At 46.8% G+C, this 19723-nt stretch overlaps 1 protein-coding gene and 1 non-coding gene across 2 annotated transcripts; both read right to left on the bottom strand.

Moving 5' to 3' along the window:
* Positions 1-567: 567 nt before the first annotated feature.
* LOC141983565 (U6 spliceosomal RNA) lies at positions 568-671 on the bottom strand. Its single transcript, XR_012638404.1, has one exon. It is a non-coding gene; the product is annotated as a U6 spliceosomal RNA (small nuclear RNA).
* Positions 672-16458: 15787 nt separating this feature from the next.
* On the bottom strand, positions 16459-19166 carry CYCS (cytochrome c, somatic). Its single transcript, XM_074943331.1, has 3 exons — positions 19009-19166; positions 18111-18287; positions 16459-17813 (listed from the first exon to the last, which is right to left on the bottom strand). The coding sequence occupies exons 2-3, from the start codon at positions 18277-18279 to the stop codon at positions 17665-17667; spliced, it is 318 nt and encodes a 105-aa protein (XP_074799432.1). The 5' UTR covers positions 18280-18287; positions 19009-19166; the 3' UTR covers positions 16459-17664.
* Between the last annotated feature and the right edge of the window lie 557 nt (positions 19167-19723).

Here is a 19723-nt window from a genome sequence, read left to right as displayed (position 1 = left end):
TCTCAGCACAGTAACAAACATCTAGGTCTTGAAGTACCATGCAAAAATAGCTGGCAGAATGACAGGTAAAAGGAAAGGAATTTGAGAAAATTCTCTCATTGAAATCCCTTTATCTTGAATGCTATAGAGAGAGATTTATAATTAGCTTTAGTGAAATTAGGAGCTTCAGGAGTTGTATTAGAAGATAAATTTCTTTCAAGTAAGCTATCATATCATGCTCACTGCCAAAATGAAATCCTGCAAATTGAGGAATGGCAATTTCTTACCTGATAATTTGGTTTCTTCAAGTCCCTCTTTGCCAATCCTGATCAAGAGGGTTCTCCTACCAGCACAAAGAAAAAGAAAAAGTCTTTACAAAGTAATTCCTTTTTTATAGGGAGGTTTGGCTGAACCAGATCATGAGTATGTCTGCACTGAAATTTTTTTTTAAAAAAAAGTGCTTTTAACTTGGGATAGCTAACCTGAATTAGCTAACTGGATTTAGAATAGCAATGAAGATACAGCATTTAACTCTGGTTAGCACCTCAAGCTAAGCCTGTAGGGTAACCTAGGGTTGACATTCAGCCTCTAACCCAGGAACGCTTCACAAATTTGCGTATCATCCTTGCGCAGGGGCCATGCTAATCTTCTCTGTATTGTTCCAATTTTAGTGTATGTGCTGCAGTGGGCAAACTTTTTGGCCTGAGGGCCACATCGGGGTTCCAAAACTGTATTGAAGGCAGGGTAGGGAAGGCTGTGCCTCCCCAAACAGCCTGGCCCCCGCCCCCTATCCGCCCCCTCCCACTTTCCACCCCCTGATTGCCCCCCCCCAGGATCCCCAACCCATTCAACCCTCCCTGCTCCTTGTCCCCTGACCGCCCCCCTCCCAGGACCCCCCACCCTTAACCGCCCCCCCAGGACCCCACCCCCATCCAACCCCCTGTGCTCCCTGTCCCTGAACCCTATCTATACTCCCACCCCCTGACAGGCCCCCCAGGACACCCATACGTATCCAACCCCCCCCGTTCCCCACCCCCAGAATCTCCAACCCCAGAACCTCCACCCCATCCAACCACCCCGCTCCCCACCCCCTTAGCATGCCGCTCAGAGCACCAGGACTGGCAGCCATAAGTAGCACATTCCTATGGGGAGCAATTTAATACACTACATGTGGCCTGCAGACCGTAGTTTGCCCACCTCTGCTCTAACCCAAGTTAAAAACCAAGTTGCCATATCTTCACTGCTATTTTAACCTGGGTTAGCTAACTCAAGCTAAGTGCACACTTTTTTTTGTAGTCTAGACATACCCTTAGAGACTGCCCAAGCAAAACAAATTCCATTAATTTTAATTCAATATTTCAGGAAAAGATGGGCCGAAGTCTACCACCATGTGACAGGGTTCACTCACCAGAGCAGTGCCTCCTGCTGGTTGTCTCAGGGATTAGATCTCTGTCCTCAGCATGCCCTCTCCTGGGTGGTGCCTTTCCCGCTGCCTTCACCTGCAGATCCATCTCAGCCCAGGAACTACAATGTCTTTTTCATGACTCAGCCCTCCAGCCATGCCACCATCCATGTTTCCCCCCTGGTGGGGGAAGGGGAGAGGGAGTGTTTCCTGGTTCTATAGTCCAGGCACTTCCCCACTGGCAAGAGGAGGGGACAGCCCACCCGCCACTCTGGGTCCAACCCAGGGACTTTGTAGATAGTAGCCTCCTGCTGCCTCTCCTTAACTTCTCCACCAGTGCTGCTTCAATTCTCTGGGCTACTTCACCGCAGCCCCAGCACCTTCTTTCCCCCCTTCTCAAGGCCTCCAGCCCACAACTCCCAGCAGCCAGCCAGGAGCTCCCTCCTACTCCCCCAGTCCATGCCAGCAACTGCTCTGTCAAAGATGTTACCTTCCTGCAGCCCCCTAGGAACACAGTCCTTGCTCCTTAGACTCCCTGAAGCAACTGCCAGTCTCTGGCCCTGCAGCCTCTTTTATGTAAGCCCACTGGGCCCTGATTGTCTGCCCCTCGCAGCCCTTCCCTGATTGCCTGTGGCTCATGCAGCCTCTCTAGGCTACTTGGAGGACTCACCTCCACTCTGGGGCTAGGTCAGGGTTAATCCCTTCCACACCTGTGTGGGGCAAACATCCTATCACACAACAAAACAAAAAGCAGATGGGATAACTTGGCTTGCCTAGAAGGACATAGAGAAAACAAATGAATAGAAAAGAAATTGGTATTCTCCAACATCCTACTGTGCCAGTCCACCGGGTGAGACCGAAAACAGCCGTGGCTAAGGCCAGAACAGGCGCAGGCTATCTGGAAAAGCCAGACGAGTACAGCATACAGGACCCAGCTTTCAATGGGGGCACCAGCAGAAACTGCCACCACAAGTCTTTAATGGAAATTATACGGAATTATGCTTTATACTACTTTAGGTGGGAAGCACCCCCTTTCTCATCCTGAGAGACAGACTGCTTTCATGGAATTGGCCTTGAAAGAAAGTGATGCATTTGAATCCTGAACAGAATAAAGTTTTGAACCCAGTGAGGCTCAGAAATCTTTGTTGAAGCCCGTATTATCAGATTAATATGCAGACCCCTCTTCACATAAAGATTGTTTCTCATTTCAAGATGACAGACAGTCAGGAAAGAGGCTTTGGGGAGGAAATGAAAACAGGCTCAATTTCAAGTTTGTTCTGACGACAAGACCGATGGCCCTGCAGCCCCTAGTAGCCTATATGGATTCCTCTTCCAAAAGGTTCATTTCCATCATGGTGGACCAGAGAGATCGAAGGACAAATCCTGGTGAATAGTCTCATCGTGTAACCCACAGATTAGAGCAGGCTTCATTTCTAGAGGCAAGGAAAGGTGAGCCAGTGGAGCTTGGTTGAAGAGAAACAATGGCTGAGATGCCAAGGCAGGACTGGTTGCATATACCCAGGGCAGTCGCACCAGAGACATCCCCATGTAGCCCAGCACTTGAAGACCCAGCCAGGCTCTCAGACTCATTGAATCAAGGAGATGACTTCAATCTTCAGTTTCATGATGAGACGCTCTGGAAGGAACCCCTTGTTGACCTGAATATTGGACTTGGCTCCTGAGACAGAGAGAGTTCTTGGCTTGATTTATCACCCTGCTCTAAGATTCCAGAAAAAATGGCACCCTGCTAACTGCCAGGGTTGCCTTTCTTCTTGATTTTAGCTGCCTCAACCAAGCATCCAGGGCTCTCCTGGAGAGCAGTGACCAGTGCCACCTAGTTGATTGTATGGGATATTGTGGCCATGAAGAGAAAGCAGGGTCACAAATGGAGGCTGCTTGCTCACTAGTTGATCTCGGACAGCTGGAAGAGGTGGGACATTTAGGCCAACTGTCTCCATTTAGAAGACATAGCTTCTATTTGCCAGTAAAACACTGACCGTTTTCCTACTCTTCCCCTCCAAGATGCTCATTAGTCCAAATGATTGCGATGGAGGTAAAGAGGTATGTGCCTATTTCCCCCCATACCCAAATGGCCCTATATTTACAGTGTTCAAATGTAAAGAGGCCTTAAACGTCTTAGACTACTCTGAGCAGAAGAAAAAAATAACAACAACCTCTTCACTACAAGAGTAGCCTACTCAAAACCTAAAAATAAAGGAAAGGGTTAGGGAAAATATTTATTAGAGAAAAGGGTAACACCCCACAATCTAACCCTGATTAGCCAAAAGAGCTGCCTTAATTTCCTGGAAATGGAATAACAACTAAGCCGAGTCAATCGGGGAGTGAGCCAGACTCTGCTGTTTTGGGAGTGAATTCACAAGAGTGCTGGTGGTTTTTGTCTTCACTTATCAGTAGGACTTGTATCCAATACCTGGAATTGGCACAGAAGGACATTGAAGGATTGGTATTATAAAAATTGCACTCTGCAATAAAAAGGTATCCTTTATCAAAAACATGGAAAATATTTTTGATAGGAACCAGAGGTTGTTTTTCATATTAATAATAATGTACGACTCCTTTTTTCTGAGTTCTGTTCCCTCTTCTGTCAACTATTTCCTATAAACTAATGACAGCCAATGGTATCACTGTCTGTACCACACAGGTAAAGATCTGATCCAGAAGAGAAATCTAAAGTCATACCATCAGCTGTAATGTAACTCAATCCTGTGGTGTAAATGGGGACATTAGACTCTAGCATTACAGAGGAAGGATCAAAGTCTAAGGCTCTGCAAAACGTCATTTGATACACATAGCAAGTAATCCTCGTACTCTCTCTAAACCAGCTGATTTACTAATGTGGGATATATATCACCAAAAGGTGGGATAAAAGGGAGTAAAATATGGAACATTGAGCCAAGATGGCTGATTTCAGAGGGAAATCTGAACATAACAGGCAACTGATAGAAGGAAGATGTAGGAATAGAACAGACATCCCCAAACTATGGGGCGCGCCCCTGGGTGGGGAGGGAGGTTGGAGGAACATCCATGGGGACAGAACAGGGCCCAGGCCAGCCCCCATGTGGGTGAGGTGAGGAGGGAGTGCCACCCAGCCCCCTCCATCCCCAGCTGTGCTCTGGTCCTGCCCACAGCTGTGTCCCTGGCTCCTGGCCCTGTTCCTAGCCCCATGCCAGCCCCTGCCCACAGCTCTGTCGCCAGCCTGGGGCTGAGGCTGGCGGCGAGGCTGGGACTGACACCACACTTGGCTGCCGGCCTGGCTGCCAGCCCACACTGCAGCCTGGCTGCGGCTCCATTCCTGCCCCCAGCCTCAGCCCCTGGCCATGGCCCCACTCCCAGCCCCAGCCCCACATCCACCTGCAGCCGCGGCCCCAGCCCCAGCCCCAGCCCCTTTACCCTATCCGTTTCCCCCTGACCCCAAAGCTGTGGCCCCAATCTCGGCTCTGGGGGGACAGGGGGGCATGGACAGGGGTAAGGGGGGGCCATGACCAATGTTCCCTCTAATTTTTGACAGGCCGTGTGCGCAAAAATTTCTTCTGTGCAAATTGTTGTGTGTGCAGTGTTTTGCCATGTGCGCGGAGTTTAGGATCTGTGTGCGTGCGCACATGCGCACAGCTTAGAGGGAACAGTGGCGACGGCCCTCAAAAGTTTGGGGATTGCTGGAATAGAAGAACGGGGGGGGGGGGGGCGGGGACAGAATTAAAGAATTCCACCTAACGGGACCTTCATTTAACACATGCTGAGATACCAGAACCCTCAGTGAGAAGAGAGATGTGTGTTACTGCTATGAGTGCTTCCATTGGTTCTCATATTAGGTTGTGATATTTGGCACCTTCCCAATGAGCTAAAGCACAAGCATGGTGCTAATCTTTACAGCAGCAGGGCACGAAATGTGATGGAATATTTCATCCTGCACCAAACTTTATTTTTCATTCTCTTCTGAGCATGGGTTTTACCTTGATTTCAATCTTTTGATCCCATTCATGTGCAGAGAACCCACCTCCTCTTCTTGACTGGCTTTCTGACTTAGCACTACATTTTACTGCAAAACTTTCCTTCTGGATTTTTTCTTTCTTGGGTGGAGGGGAGGAAGGTGGTTTTGTGTGTGTCATAATATTATACTGAGATGTCTTATCACTTTCATGAGGGCTCAGGTTGATGCAAACACGTTAGGGCTTGATCTTTCAAGGTGTGGAGCACATTGGCCCTGATCTAGTAAGGCACTGAAGCACGTGATTAACTTTAAACAAGTGAAAAGTCCCAAAATATGCTGAGTACTCCTTCCCAGATCCATCAAAACGCTCAGAGTGCTCAGAATCTTGTCAGACTGAGTCCTTAAACATTGCAAAAGGTGTCCATAATACAGTTTAACAGAGAACATGCCTCCTACTTAGCATACTTACATTCAGAACCTTATTTCTAGTTTCAATTGTGTATTAACTGATCGAAGGAATGGTGCTATGGTCTTCTAAATACAGCAGAATGTGTTATACTTTGCCTTATGCTAGAATATCCATAAACAGAGTGAGATAATATAGCGGTAAGCAAATTGGACATACCTAAAATAAAAGGCTGACCCACAATTGCAACTATTACATATTCTAACATCTTACTTTGTTCTGTCAGAGTTTAAGGCCAGAAAGGATCGTGAGGTCATCTAGTCTGACATCCTGTATCATAGGTCACCAACACTACCCAGCACCCGCACACTAAACCTAGCAACTGAAACTAGACCAAAGTATTACAGCCCACAGTAGATCAGACTGTCATGTACCACTGAAAGAGAATAGGAAGAATCAAGGTGCCTGAGGCCTCTGCAATGGCAGGGAAATGATTAAGTGAGAGATACCCAGGTAATCCTTGCAACTGACCTGCATCGAAATGCTGCAGAGGAAGGCAACCCCCCATAGGGTTGCCAGGCATCTGGTTTTCGACCGGAACGGCTGGTCGAAAAGGGACCCTGGCGGCTCTGGTCAGCACTGCTGACCAGGTGGTTAAAAGTCTGGTTGGCAGCACAGTGGGGCTAAGGCAGGCTCCCTGCTTGCTCCAGCTCCGCACAGCTCCCCGGAAATGGACGGCATGTCCGGCTCCTAGGTGCAGGGGTGATCAGAGAAGCTCCACATGCTACCCCCGCCCCCAGCGCTGGCTCCACATCTCTCATTGGCCAGAAACCACAGCCAGTGGGAGCTGCGAGACCGGATCCTGCGAGTGTGGGCAGTGCACATCTCACAGAGCCCCCTGGTCTCTCCGCCTAGCGGCCGGACATGCCATCCACTTCTGGGAGCGGCGCAGAGCCAGGGAGCCTGCCTTATCCCCGCTGCACCACCAACTGGGAGCTGCTTGAGGTAAGCGCCGCCCAGCCAGACCCTGCACCTTGAACCCTCTGCCCCAGATCAGAACCCCCTCCCACACCACAACTCCCTCCCAGACCCCACACCCCCTCCTGCACTTCAAACACCTTGGCTCCAGCCCAGAGCCCACACCCTCCTAAACCCCAAACCCCCCATCCCTGGCCACACCCCCAGAGCCCACACCCTCAGCCAGACCCTGCACCCCCTCCCACACCTCAACCCCCTGCCCCAGCCCTGAGCCCACTCCTGCACTCCAAACCCCTTGGCTCCAGCCTGGAGGCAGAGCCCCCTTCTGCACCTCAAACCCCTCATCCCAGTCCCACCCCAGAGCCTGAACCCTGCAGCTGGAGCCCTCACCCCCTCCCCACACCCCAACCCCCTGCCTCAGCCTGGAGCCCGCTCCTGCACCCTGAACCCCTCATTTCTGGCCCCACCCCAGAGCCCACGCCCCCTCCCACATCCCAACCCAGTGAAAGTGAGGGTTGGGGAGAGCAAGCGACAGCAGGAGCAGGGCTTGAGTGAGTGGGGGACGGGGCCTCAGAGAAGGAGCAGGGCCAGGGTGTTCTGTTTTGTGCAATTAGAAAGTTGGCTATCCTAACCCCCCACCCAAGGCCATTGCCAGTCTGACCTGCTGGAAATTCCTTTTTGACCCCACATCTGGCAATCAGTTAGGCCATGAGCATGTGAGCAAAAGAACCAGCCAGCCAAGCAACACACAGAGAAAGAATACTCACTGCAACCTCAGAGAGGGGCAGCGACTTACATGGGCCCATGGTGCCTGGGCTCCAGCAATATTCAGGGCCCGGCTCCACCAATGTTTGGGGTCGGGTCTCTCCCCCGACCCCACCTGCCGCCCACATGTGCCTCTCCTGAGTGTCTCCGAGTCCCCACTTGCTGCCCCCCCGTGCGTCTCCCCTGGAGCATCCCTGCCTCAAGCAGGTGGCTGCCCCCATGCAGCTCCCCCTCTGCTCTGATCTGCTGGCTCCCGGCATCAACCGCCGCCACAGGGTCCTACTACCCCCCATCCACAAGTGCCAGGGCAGGCTGACCCTGACCCTGCCCTTTCGCCTCTGACCCTTCCCTTTTCCAGCGGGACCCTCCACCAGCACAGGGGCCCTCCCGCTTGCAGCCACCGCTCTTGCCCCACGCTGGGCAAGGGGCAGCCCCATCCCCCACCGCCAGTGAGGCTACAGTGATGGGCAGCAGCAGGGGAGGAGGCGGACATGTGATGGCAGCCCCTGCCCATCACCCACCACAGGGGAGGCAAGGGGGCTTCCTGGATCTGAGAGGGGCCCTAGGAGCATGTGCAGTGACAGTGGGGCGAGGTAAGTGTGCAGCCGGGAGGGGCGAGGGGGGCCCAGGGGCTGCCTGCACCCCAAACTCCCCAGCCCCGGCCCTGCCCCAACCCAGAGCCCACACCCCCAGCCAGAGCCCTCACTCCCCTGCACCCTAACCCTCTGCCCTAGCCCTGAGCCCCTCCCACCCCCCAAACCCCTCATCCCCAGCCCCAGAGAGAGCCGTCATCCCCCCACACCATAACCCTCTGCCCCAGCCCTGAACCCCCTCCTGCATCGTGAACCCCTCATCACCAGCGCCACCCCAGAACCCTCACATTTTTACATTATTTTAAAATATATATATCAGCTAACAAGGCAGGGGGGCGGGGCGGAACCTGGACCTGTTCTGGGCACCATCAAAAATTACACAAACCTGCTGCCCCGGACCTCAGAGCACTGGTCCACCTTATGCAGTGTCCCACCTCTAGCCATGGCCACCTCTGTTGCTTCTGAGGAAGGAGATTATTGCTGTTATGTACTGTAATAAAATGCTAGTATATTACCATAAGCCCTAATGCATTTTCCAAAAGAATTGGAGCCTATCATCAAATACTACTCACAAGATATTATTAAAAACCAATATCAAAGTGCATTTTTAGCTAGAAAAGGCAACATTCTTCTATCTAATCTGCAGTTTGGCTAAACTACATTACAATCTCTGCATTGTTCCAGGCACAAAACTTCAACTGACGACATCAATGTAAGTTCTATGAGGGGAACAAAAGTAGAGTGTGCATTAGAGATATGCTGTTTAGATAAGAGACCCACAGTGTAGTTCAGATAGATGAGTGTTGCTTTACGATTAAATTACATTAGCTCCCAATGCTCAAATACTTTTAGGTTTATATTAGATTGTATAAGATGTTTAGTCTTCAAAAGAGAAGAATGAGGGGGGATTTGATAGCTGCTTTCAATCACCTGAAAGGGGGTTCCAAAGAGGATGGCTCTAGACTGTTCTCAGTGGTAGCAGATGACAGAACAAGGAGTAATGGTCTCAAGTTGCAGTGGGGGAGATTTCGGTTGGATATTAGGAAAAACTTTTTCACTAGGAGGGTGGTGAAACACTGGAGTGCGTTACCTAGGGAGGTGGTGGAATCTCCTTCCCTAGAAGTTTTTAAGGTCAGGCTTGACAAAGCCCTGGCTGGGATGACTTAGTCGGGGATCAGTCCTGCTTTGAGCAGGGGGTTGGACTAGATGACCTCCTGAGGTCCCTTCCAACCCTGATATTCTATGATTCTATGTTTCAAATCAGTTTTAACACGATGAAATGTGAAACACTGATCAGTTCAAGGGTCCAGAACATTCCAGACTATCCACACTATATGAATACACTTTTCTATTAGTCTAGTGACGATATAACATTTTTTTTCTTGTGCATTTTGTGAAATTGTCACTTGGTAAAAATCAACTTTGCTCTACTCTACTTTAAACATTCAAAGGTTGATTAAAAATGGTGGCCAAAGACAGTTATAACTGAAAAGAAAAGGAGTACTACAGCTCGCTTCATCGGATGCTGTAGCTCACGAAAGCTTATGCTCAAATAAATTGGTCAGTCACTAAGGTGCCACAAGTCCTCCTTTTCTTTTTGCGAATACAGACTAACACGGCTACTGCTCTGAAACAGTTATAACTGTCACATGTAGCTTTTTTAGTACTTTGGCTCCCCCTTGTGGTCACTATTGTGCAAACAAACTGATCAAATGTAACTTTCGGTCAAATTAGAGAAGCAATTTCTTGACATATTAAACAATTGCATTTTAGAATAGCTAGTTCTAAAGCCCACAAGGAGAGAGGGCTATTCCCAATGTAGTCCTATGCAACATACAACAGTTGGTTCAAGATGTAATTATAATAGGGCCACAAAATAGTAGAGACCACGATATAAGTAACTTCAACACTCCAGCCAAGGGTGTTGATAGTACCAAAACACAGGAACATAAGAATGGTCATCCTGGGTCAGAAAAAAGGTCCATCTAGCCCAGTATCCTGTCTTCCGAAAGTGGCCAATGTCAGGTGCTTCAGAGGGCATGAACAGAACAGGTAATCATCCATCCCCTGTCACCCATTCCCAGCTTCTGCTAAGCTTCAAAAAAGAAGAATTCAAACAATGAGAAAGCTAGTCAAAAAGACAAAACACAATGAAATTAAAATCTTTTGACTCCACATGGAGGCTATTAAAGCATACCAGAACAAATGAAAAAACGGAAGCAAGGGGAAAAAAAGTATAAATAGCAAGTTGTTATTCAAGCCAAACAGCAAATAGAAATCTGTTGCTAGTTAAGCCAAACAGAAAGAAGTGTAAACTATAGCAGATAAAATGGAAATGGAAAATAAAGGGGGATCCCCTGGACTACCAGAGAGTAAAAGGGTCAATGAAGAAGGTTAAGAATGTTGCAGAGAAGATAATTTTTTTCTCTGCATCTGTTTTCATCACAGAGCAATTGGGGGCTCTCTCTACCTTAGACCTACTCTTTTGAGGTAATTAAGATGTGGTACTATCAGAGACTGAAGTGTCAAAGGAGGAGTTCTGTGAAACGGAGTTGATAAATTAAAGAGCAGCAATTCACCAAGACCAGAAGGTATAACATCCAAGAGATCTGAAGGAATTAAAAAATGAAGTGGATGAGCTGCTAGTAAAAATATGTACTCTCAATAAATTCAGTGACTATACTGGAAGACTGAAAAGTAGTAAATGGTGTAACCTTTCTTTAAAAAATTCTGCAAGAGAGGATCTTAGATCTATAGACAGTGCATCTAACTTCAGTCATTGGTAAAATAACTGACAATAATTAGAAATAAAATTATTAAGAACACCTTGATGAGCATAGTACATCAGGGACAGTGCTGCATGGTTTTTGTAAAAGAAAATCCTCCTCCTCTCTTGTTTGAACAAGAAGTAGTGGGTAAAGAAGAACCAGCTGAAATACTTGGACCATCAAAAAAGCCTGTTGACAAAGTCCCTCATAAAGTAACTAAGCAATCAAGGAGTGAACAGTAAAGTTCTGTCATAGATTATAGAGTGCTTAAGAGACAAAAAAAAGTAGCAATAAATGATCAAATTTCAACTAGCAAAAGTTTAACTATTGGGCACCCAAAGTTCTGTAGTAGGACCAGCATTGTTTAATGTATGTATTAATGATCGGGGAAAAGGAATACATAACGAGGTGGCAAATTTTACAAGTTTAGGTTAGTTAATAGCAAGGAAGACTATGAAGAACTCCTAAGGAAACATAGGAAAGCTCAGTGATTAGGCAGCACAATGGCAGATAATATTCAATGTTGACAAATATGAAGTAATGCAGATTGCAAGGAGTAATTTGAACTCATACACATTTCTTGGTTCTCCATTAATTAACTTTGGGGCACCTGGAATTGGCCACTGCCAGAAGATGGATCATTGGTCTGACCTAGTATGGTCATTCTTATGTTCTTAACTATGCAGGAAAAAAATGTGGGTGTTATTATGGATGACTCAGTGAAAACTGCTGTGCATTTGTGGGCAAAAAGCAAACAAAATGACTGAAGGAAGGAAGAACAGAATGCAAATACTAAATATATTGTAATTAAGGTTAAGATTTTGTCACTGTTATTTTTAGTAAAAGTGACAAGTCACCAACCATAAACAAAAATTTACAGAAGCCCATGACCTGTCCCCGACTTTTACTAAAAATTACTATGACAAAATGGGGTTGATGGGGGGGGGGGGAAATGAGAGCTTGAGCCCCGCTGAGGGAGGGGAAGGGAGGGTCCAGCACGCACTGTCACTGCCAGCTCCGGGGGCCATGGTGGCTTGGAGCTGCTGGGTCCCCCTGCCAAATGTGGCAGCTGGGAGCTGCAGGACCGGCGACGGCTCACAGCTCTGGGTCTCGCTGCCCGTGGCAGCTCGGAGCTCTGGGGCCTCCACCAGCTCACTGCTCCAGCCCCACTGCTCCAGGGCTGAAGCGGAAAATGTCATGGAGGTCTCTGGAAGTGACAGAATCCGTGACTTCCATGACCTAATCTTAGCCTTAATTCATTATATATCAATGGTACATTCTCATGTGGAATATTGTGCTCATTTCCAGTCATCCTATGTCAAAAAAGACCTAGCAGAAATACCTGAGGTTCAGAGGCAGCTGAAAAAAAAAAAAAAGATTAGCTGTTGAGAGTCTTCGGTATGAGAAGAAACCGAAAGGACTGGGGCTGTTAAGTTTAGTGAAGAGATGAACAACAGGGGACATGATATTTTTATACAAAACAATGAATGGTACTGAGATGGTAAATCAGGCTCTTCTACTCATCCTCTCTCATAATCCAAAAACAAGTGGACATACAATGAAATTAAAAGACAACAAGCTTCCCACTGATAAAAGGAAATACCCTAGTCCTTCCATGTCTTGCATCTTCCTCTTAAGCATCTGGTACTGTGGCTGCTGTCAGAAAAAGAACAGGAGTGCTTGTGGCACCTTAGAGACTAACACATTTATTTGAGCATAAGCTTTCGTGGGCTACAGCCCACTTCATCAGGTGCATAGAATGGAACATGGAAGAAGAAGATATATATATACAAATACAGAGAACATGAAAAGGTGGAAGTTGCCATACCAACTCTGAGAGTCTAATTAATTAAGATGAGCTATTATCAGCAGGAGAAAAAAAACTTTTGCAGTGATAATCAAGATGGCCCATTTCAGACAGTTGACAAGAAGGTGTGAGGATACTTAACATGGGGAAATAGATTCGTCTCATGACCCAGCCACTCTCAGTCTCTATTTAAGCCCAAGTTAATGGTATCGAGTTTGCAAATTAATTCCAGTTCAGCAGTTTCTCATTGGAGTCTGTTTTTGAAGCTTTTCTGTTGCAAAATTGCCACCTTTAAGTCTGTTACTGTGTGACCACAGAGGTTGAAGTGTTCTCCTACTGTTTTTTGAATGTTATGATTCCTGATGTCAGATTTGTGTCCATTTATTCTTTTGCATAGAAACTGTCGGTCTGGCCAGTGTACATGACAAAGGGGCACTGCTAGCACATGATGGCATATATCACATTGGTAGACGTGCAGGTGAACGAGCCCCTGTTGGCGTGGCTGATGTGATTAGGTGCTGTGATGGTGTCACGTGAATAGATATGTGGACAGAGTTGGTATTGGGCTTTGTTGCAAGGATAGGTTCCCGGGTTAGTGTTTTTGTTGTGTGGTGTCAGCAACCATACACCACACAACAAAAACTAGTCTTTTCTGTCTCTCTTTCCCTGTCTTCATTCAATTTTTTTCCTATTCTATATTCTTAGTTCAATTATTTCTTCTTCCTCACTTCTTCCTCTCCTTTTCCCCCCATTTTTTTTTTTTTTTTTTGGACTGGCTCTCATACTCTCTCCCAACTGTCCATTAGAAGAATCTCCCTGTTTAACAAGGATCAGCACTAGGCCTGATATGATTTAACATTTTCATCAATGATCTGGAAGTAAATCTAAAATTCCTGCTGATAAAATTTGCAGATGATACAAAGATGAGCAGAATGGTAAATAATGATGATAACAGGGTAGTCCTATAGAGCAATCTGAATTGCTTGGTAAACTGGGCTCATTCAAACAAAATTATTTTTAATACAGCCAAATGCAAAGTTATACATCTAGAAACATACCTACAGAACAGGGGACTGTATCCTGGAGAGCAGCAACTTTGAAAAGAATCTAGAGGTCATAGTGGACAAGCAACTTAACAGGAGCTCCCAGTGTGATGCTGTACCAAAAAGGGCTAATGCAATCCTGGGATGTATAAACAGGGGAGTAGAGAGAAGGAGTAAAGGGTTGATTTTACCTCTGTATAAGGGAATGGTGAGATCGATAATGGAATACTACATACAGTTCTCGTGTCCACATTTTTCAAAGAATGCTGACAATTTGGAGAGGGTACAGAAAAAGAACACAAATGATTCAAGGGCTCAAGAAAATGCTTTATAGAGAGAGATTTAAAGAGCTCAACCTGTGGAGCTTATTAAAAAGAAGATTGAGAGGTGATTTGATCCGTGTATAAGTACCTTCACGTGGAGAAAATACCAGGTATTTAAGGCTCTTTACTCTACTGAAGAAACACATAAGAACAAGTAGCTGAAATTCAAAGCCAGACAAATTCAAATTAGAAGAAAGACAATTTAACAATGTAGGTGGTTACCCTTGGAACAAACTACACAGGGAAGTGGTGGATTCTTCCATCTCTTGATGTCTTCAAATCAAGACTGGATGAGTTTTGGAAAATGTGCTTTAGCAAAACGCAAATTAGTCTTTAGTCAAACAAATTATTGGGCTTGAGACAGGGGTAACTGGATGAATTTTAATGGCCTGTGATATGCGAGGTCAGACTAAATGATCTAATGGTCCCGTCTAGCCTTAAACATCACAGGTGGGATGCCCAAAGTGACTTGCAATGCTGAGCGTCATGGCACCTAACTATTAGGCATATAGAAAATCACAAGACGACCCTGTGATCCATAAAGCCAAATTAGATGCCTAGGCTCTCTTTACAATGCACGGGAAGCATTAGGCACCTAAGAATGAGATCAATGAAAGGCAGCATGCTAAGTCGGGAGCTGCCTAAGATAGCCAATGGAAGATGCCAGTCAGAGGGGTGTGTGTGTTAAACCCTGCCTCTCTCACAGAGCCAATTGCCTAAAGCCAGGTCTATATTACAGACATAATCAGTGTAATTACATTGTTCAGGGATGTGAAAAATCCACATCCCCGAGCAACGCAGTTATACCAACCAGTGTAGACAGTGCTATGTCCACAGGAGGGCTTCTCCCATTGACATAGCCACTGCCTTTTGCAGAGGTGGATTAACTACGCTGACAGAAGCTCTCCTGTCGGTATCATAGCATCTTCACTCGAGCGCTACCAGCCGTATAGCTGCTCTGTTTAAAGTGTAGAAGTGCTCTAAGTCTGGGCTACAGGGAGGTGCTTATCTCTGCTTAAGAGTCCACGAATAGGAATCAACTGTCTCCAGGTGGCTTAGGCATGTAAGGCATTTCTTGCACGAATGAGTTAGACCGCTGCCTTGCTACATACCCAATTATCAGAGGAGAAAAAGGTGGTGGCGGTGGCAGATGCTGTTGCCCTGAACTTTTAACCGAGTGGTTAGAGCATTCACCTGGGACACAGGAGACCTGGATTCAATACCCCACAGAGGGGAAGAAAGAATTTAAACGTGGATCTCCCCCCACCTCTCCCATGGGTGCTCTAGTCACTGAGCAATTGCATATTCTGATGTGAGTCTCTCCTGTTGAAACTGTTTTACTGCATCTTAAATAACAAAAGAGGGATTTGAGCATGGGCACTGGACCAGGGCTCTCCATCTCCCAGGTGGGTACTCTAATCACTGGCCTATTGATTTATTCTCACTTGCTCACTCCCTCTTTCCCCCCAGCCCACTACCTGTTTCACTGTGGATAAATAATGAAATAATCAATGGGGCATTTAGAATTCAGCAGGAGTTTTATAGATTGCAGTGGAGCCTAACACTGGGATTTAGGCATCTACCTTTGCAGATTTAGGCTATGTCTCTGTATCTGAGCCACCACCGTGTAAGACAGAAATAAATCACTGTGGGTATTTCTTCTGTGCAGGTATTTTAAACGAAATTTAATGTGCGTTAAAGTTACGTGTTAATGTTGCAGTACCTCTAGATGAAGTTGTTTTATGTCTGACTAAGCACTGCTGCTTTACTGAGCACAAAGTCTTATTTGCATGCTTTAAGATAAAAGCACTAGCTGGTACATGAGTGCATAAAGGGCTAAAGTGATCTTTCCCCTCCTGTTCCCTTAAGTTTTAATAATTCTTTAGCAGTTACGCCAGCATTAAGAGGTAACAACACTTACCTTAGGCCAGCACTGGAAGGCTGTAGCTTCTCCGCTGTTGAGTGCTATTAGCATTTCCTTTACCATTAGGAAGACAAGATTTTTTTTTTTTTTTTAAATTAAGTATTTGTTACTTAAACTGTTTTCCATGAAAACTAAAGAATGGATCACAGTAAGATATAAATAAAGTTAAGGGATACTATAAGGGGAAAATTCAGAAATTGAATATGTACTGTAAGGAATGAAAAGCATCAGAAGATTACATTAAAATATACTGCAAAGTAAACCACCACTTTGTTGTGGAGAAAAAAAAAAAAAAGGGGCAGCTTTCCAATAAAGACATGTTGCCCTGCCTAGGTGATGGGCTGGTAGACTTCCCCTTCCACACCTCCTCCTCCCCACATGGAGTTTTTTCATACCAAACCACTGGGTGGTTTACTTTTTTTCCCCATGCTGATCCCTCTAGCTTCCTGGAAGCCTAGTGCCATAGTGCAGCCATACAGCTTTGAGCTATAACCTCATTACTTCTTAGTTAATAATTTCACAGACATTCAGGAAGTATTATGCTGGGAACGTTTTTTAATTTGTAGTATCAAGCACACTTAACCTCATCATGTGTCTGAATGGTGGTACACAATAAGTACACTTATCCTAACAATTCAGTTTTGTCTATGGAGAAAAAAGTTGAACCTTTTAAAAATTCCATTTTACACTGTGCAAAATCAAGTTTTCAGAAGTGAGCAAACAGAAGCATTTGCAAAAGTGAGGCAGAGAGGAAGACTTAATTTCCCTCTTCAATACTGCAAGTGCAATTCCTGCGCCTGTTGAACAGAAATTTCCTCTGTCCAATTGGGTAGAGATATTAATAAGAAATATTAGCTAAATAAGAGTCCTTGCTCACAGATTCAAGCAGTTGTTTTTACATTGTACCTTGGTAACTCCCAGAACACTTGTTAATAACCTTTTTGCAACAGTGTGGGTCCTTCTTTCAGGAGCCATAATAGATATCTAACATCTAGGACTGTCATTAGGCTCTGAGCAGTTTTAAGTTAACTATCCCTTTAAAAAGTTCCTATGAAGCAGAGCATTTCAATGATTATGAAGAGTACATTTTTGAACACAAGGCATGGGTTGTATCACGCACAATGAAATCAGAATAATCTGCATAAGCCAGGTAAGGCTTTCCGATAGCAGACACTATCGGAGTAGCTGGGACTTTGTCCAGTTTGCCTGTCAGGCTATGAAATCAAAAAAAGCTGCATTGCTAGTTCCCACAAAAACAGATGTCTCCCTACTCAGTGATATAGCTATATTAAATATTGTAGTCAAATTCCCTTGTTAGTTATTCTTTTTGGGGAGAGACATGATGGAGAATGCCAAGAAACTCTCTTCTCTTTTTTGAAGAGCTGACCTATGTCAGAACCGCCACACTATTGACTAGTATCTACATGTATTCTTTAGAATGAAGGAAGCACAAAAACTTTTCTTTTTTTAATTGCATGATCAGGAATGACTACAAACACATAGAACATGATTGTACTCATTCAAGCCCAATCCAATTTACATGTATTCCCATAAGTTACGACTGCCAAACAACAACCATCCATGAGCAACATTCTCTAGCTGATGAGACAGATTTTAAGAGGTTTAATATAGTGCATGTAAAAATAGAAAATTTAAAAACCAATCTCATCACAGAGACACTTTCATTTCCTTCTCTGTTGTGAAATAAATAAGGCAGCAGATAACTATTACTTAGAAGTGGCATCTTTGAGATATGCTATCAAGTCTGCCCTCTCTGTCTTCTTCTTTATGCCAGCAAAAATCATCTTTGTTCCTGGGATGTACTTCTTAGGATTTTCCAAGTATTCCATCAGTGTTTCCTCATTCCAGGTGATTCCTAAAAACAATTTAAGTTGTTAATATATATTTATAAGATGAGCCAATTACATATTTGAACTACTTAACCTTCTCCTCAAAAATCACTTATCTAAAGGCAAACATTTTAAATTAAACCAAATATAATACTGATAGAACTACTACCATTGGCAGCTGGATGTCATCTATTGTCTATTAGATGTCGTCTAAAAGAAAAGGAGGATACAGGCTAACACGGCTGCTACTCTGAAACCTGTCTATTGCTCAGTTACCATTCTACACCTTCCATGTAACTTGGAAGAGTAACACTTTAGTTTACCTTTATTCTTGTTTGCTTCAGTGTAAGAGAAGTTCTCAGCTTGGCCAGTCTTCCGTCCAATTAGGCCATTCAGGTTAGGTCCAGTCTTGTGCTTGCCTCCCTTTTCAACTGTGTGGCACTGCGCACATTTCTGAACAAAGATCTTCTTACCCTTCTCAATGTCTCCCATTTTCAATGCTGAAAATGAAACACCACCAAGGTCAGGTCTTTTTGGATGGACTTTAGAAGAGACAGGAAAGCACATGTATATTTTTAGGCAAGGCCTTTCTGGATAGCACCCAGCCGTCTAAAAATCCTGATATAATTTTGCACACCCAACAAGAAAATGAGCAGGGCTTGACAACACTTCTTTTGGTTGCAGGGCTTAGAAGCGACAAAGCTAGTTCTGACTAGAAAACAGCTGCCCGCAGAGCTCTGTCTGGCCCCGAGGAGCGACAGAGCCTCCAGGGACCTGTGCCACCGGGGCCCTGGCAAGCGCCCCGCGCAGGGAACGCCGAGGGGGCCGTAAAGCGCTGCCATGGAACCGCTCCCAGCCCAGCCCCGCCCCGGGGCCCGCAGCGTGTCCGGCACCACGCGTGGCGCTGAAGGGTCCCGGCCCGCGGCGCCTCAGGCTGACCTTGGCGAGGGCCCCAGCCAGCGGTCGGGCCCAAATGGAAACGGCTCTGCCGCTGAGCCAGTCATCGGGGGGGCAGCCGGTGCAATGCGGGAGGCGGACCCGGGCAGGGGGCGCGGGAAGAGCCAAGGTCGGCGTGATGCCGGGATGGCGCGAAGCGGCCGCTGCGGCCCGGGCCGGACCCGCTCCCCATCCCGCGGGCAGCCCGAGCCCCGCACCGGCCCGACGGAGACTAGGGCACCAGCAATCCCCTTCCCCCACGGGAACCCTCCTCGCGGCACCCACCTGGCGGCCTTCTCCGCCCTCCGACCGCTATCGTCTCTGCCCCACGCTCGCTGTCTGAGCCCAAGGACACGCCGTACCCGACCCTTTGTAGCCGGTGTCACTGCAACCAAACCGCATCGGCACTCGGCCCACCCACTCGAAGCGCTGGCCAATCGGGTGCCGCCGTGGGAAACTTTGATTTGTTTCTCTACAGGTCCATCAGGACAAACGTCACACAGCGTTTTCACCAGGGTAGGTGGCTTCCAAGTAGACCCGGTCTCCGCCTTATTCTCTACGAAATGGCGCATGACGTATGTCAGAATACGTAAGAGGTACGACTAGGAGGGTAAGACCTTTGCGCATGCGTACGATAGTGAGACGCAAAGGTCAACGGAGCAAGGTGAGGCTGCGACCTCAGCCTCTGCCTCGGTAAAGTCACGACCTGCCTCTTCCCGCGGGCCCCGGGGGAGGAGCCTAAGCAGCGCTGAGAGCCGAGAATCCCTCCTCGCGCGGGGGCGAAACGGAGCGCCCCTTGCTGCGAGCCCCCAGCGCCCGCCCGGCTGCGGAGCGGGCTGCCCCGTGCGGCGGCGGTGGGTCAGGGCTGGTCACGTGCACCACGTGCTCCCCGGCCGGGGACCCGAGCCGGAGAGCAGGTGCTGTCCAGGCCGGGGCTTGTCTCCTTGCCAAGGTGCATTGGGTTTGGTGAGCTGGTTGAGCCCAGCCCAGGCAGATCCCT

Source organism: Natator depressus, chromosome 2 (genome assembly GCF_965152275.1).
Source record: "Natator depressus isolate rNatDep1 chromosome 2, rNatDep2.hap1, whole genome shotgun sequence".
Classification (NCBI taxonomy): Eukaryota; Metazoa; Chordata; order Testudines; family Cheloniidae; genus Natator; species Natator depressus.
Note: the sequence above shows the minus strand (reverse complement) of the source record. Positions and strands in the feature narration are given on the sequence as shown.

What these genes read in the sequence shown, in the direction of transcription:
- CYCS (XM_074943331.1), bottom strand. Translation starts at nt 18,279, where the DNA reads ATGGGAGACATTGAGAAGGGTAAGAAGATCTTTGTTCAGAAATGTGCG. An exon ending in TGAAGCAAACAAGAATAAAG is followed by an intron (nt 17,814 to 18,110) that starts GTAAACTAAAGT and finishes AATTGTTTTTAG; the next exon opens with GAATCACCTGGAATGAGGAA.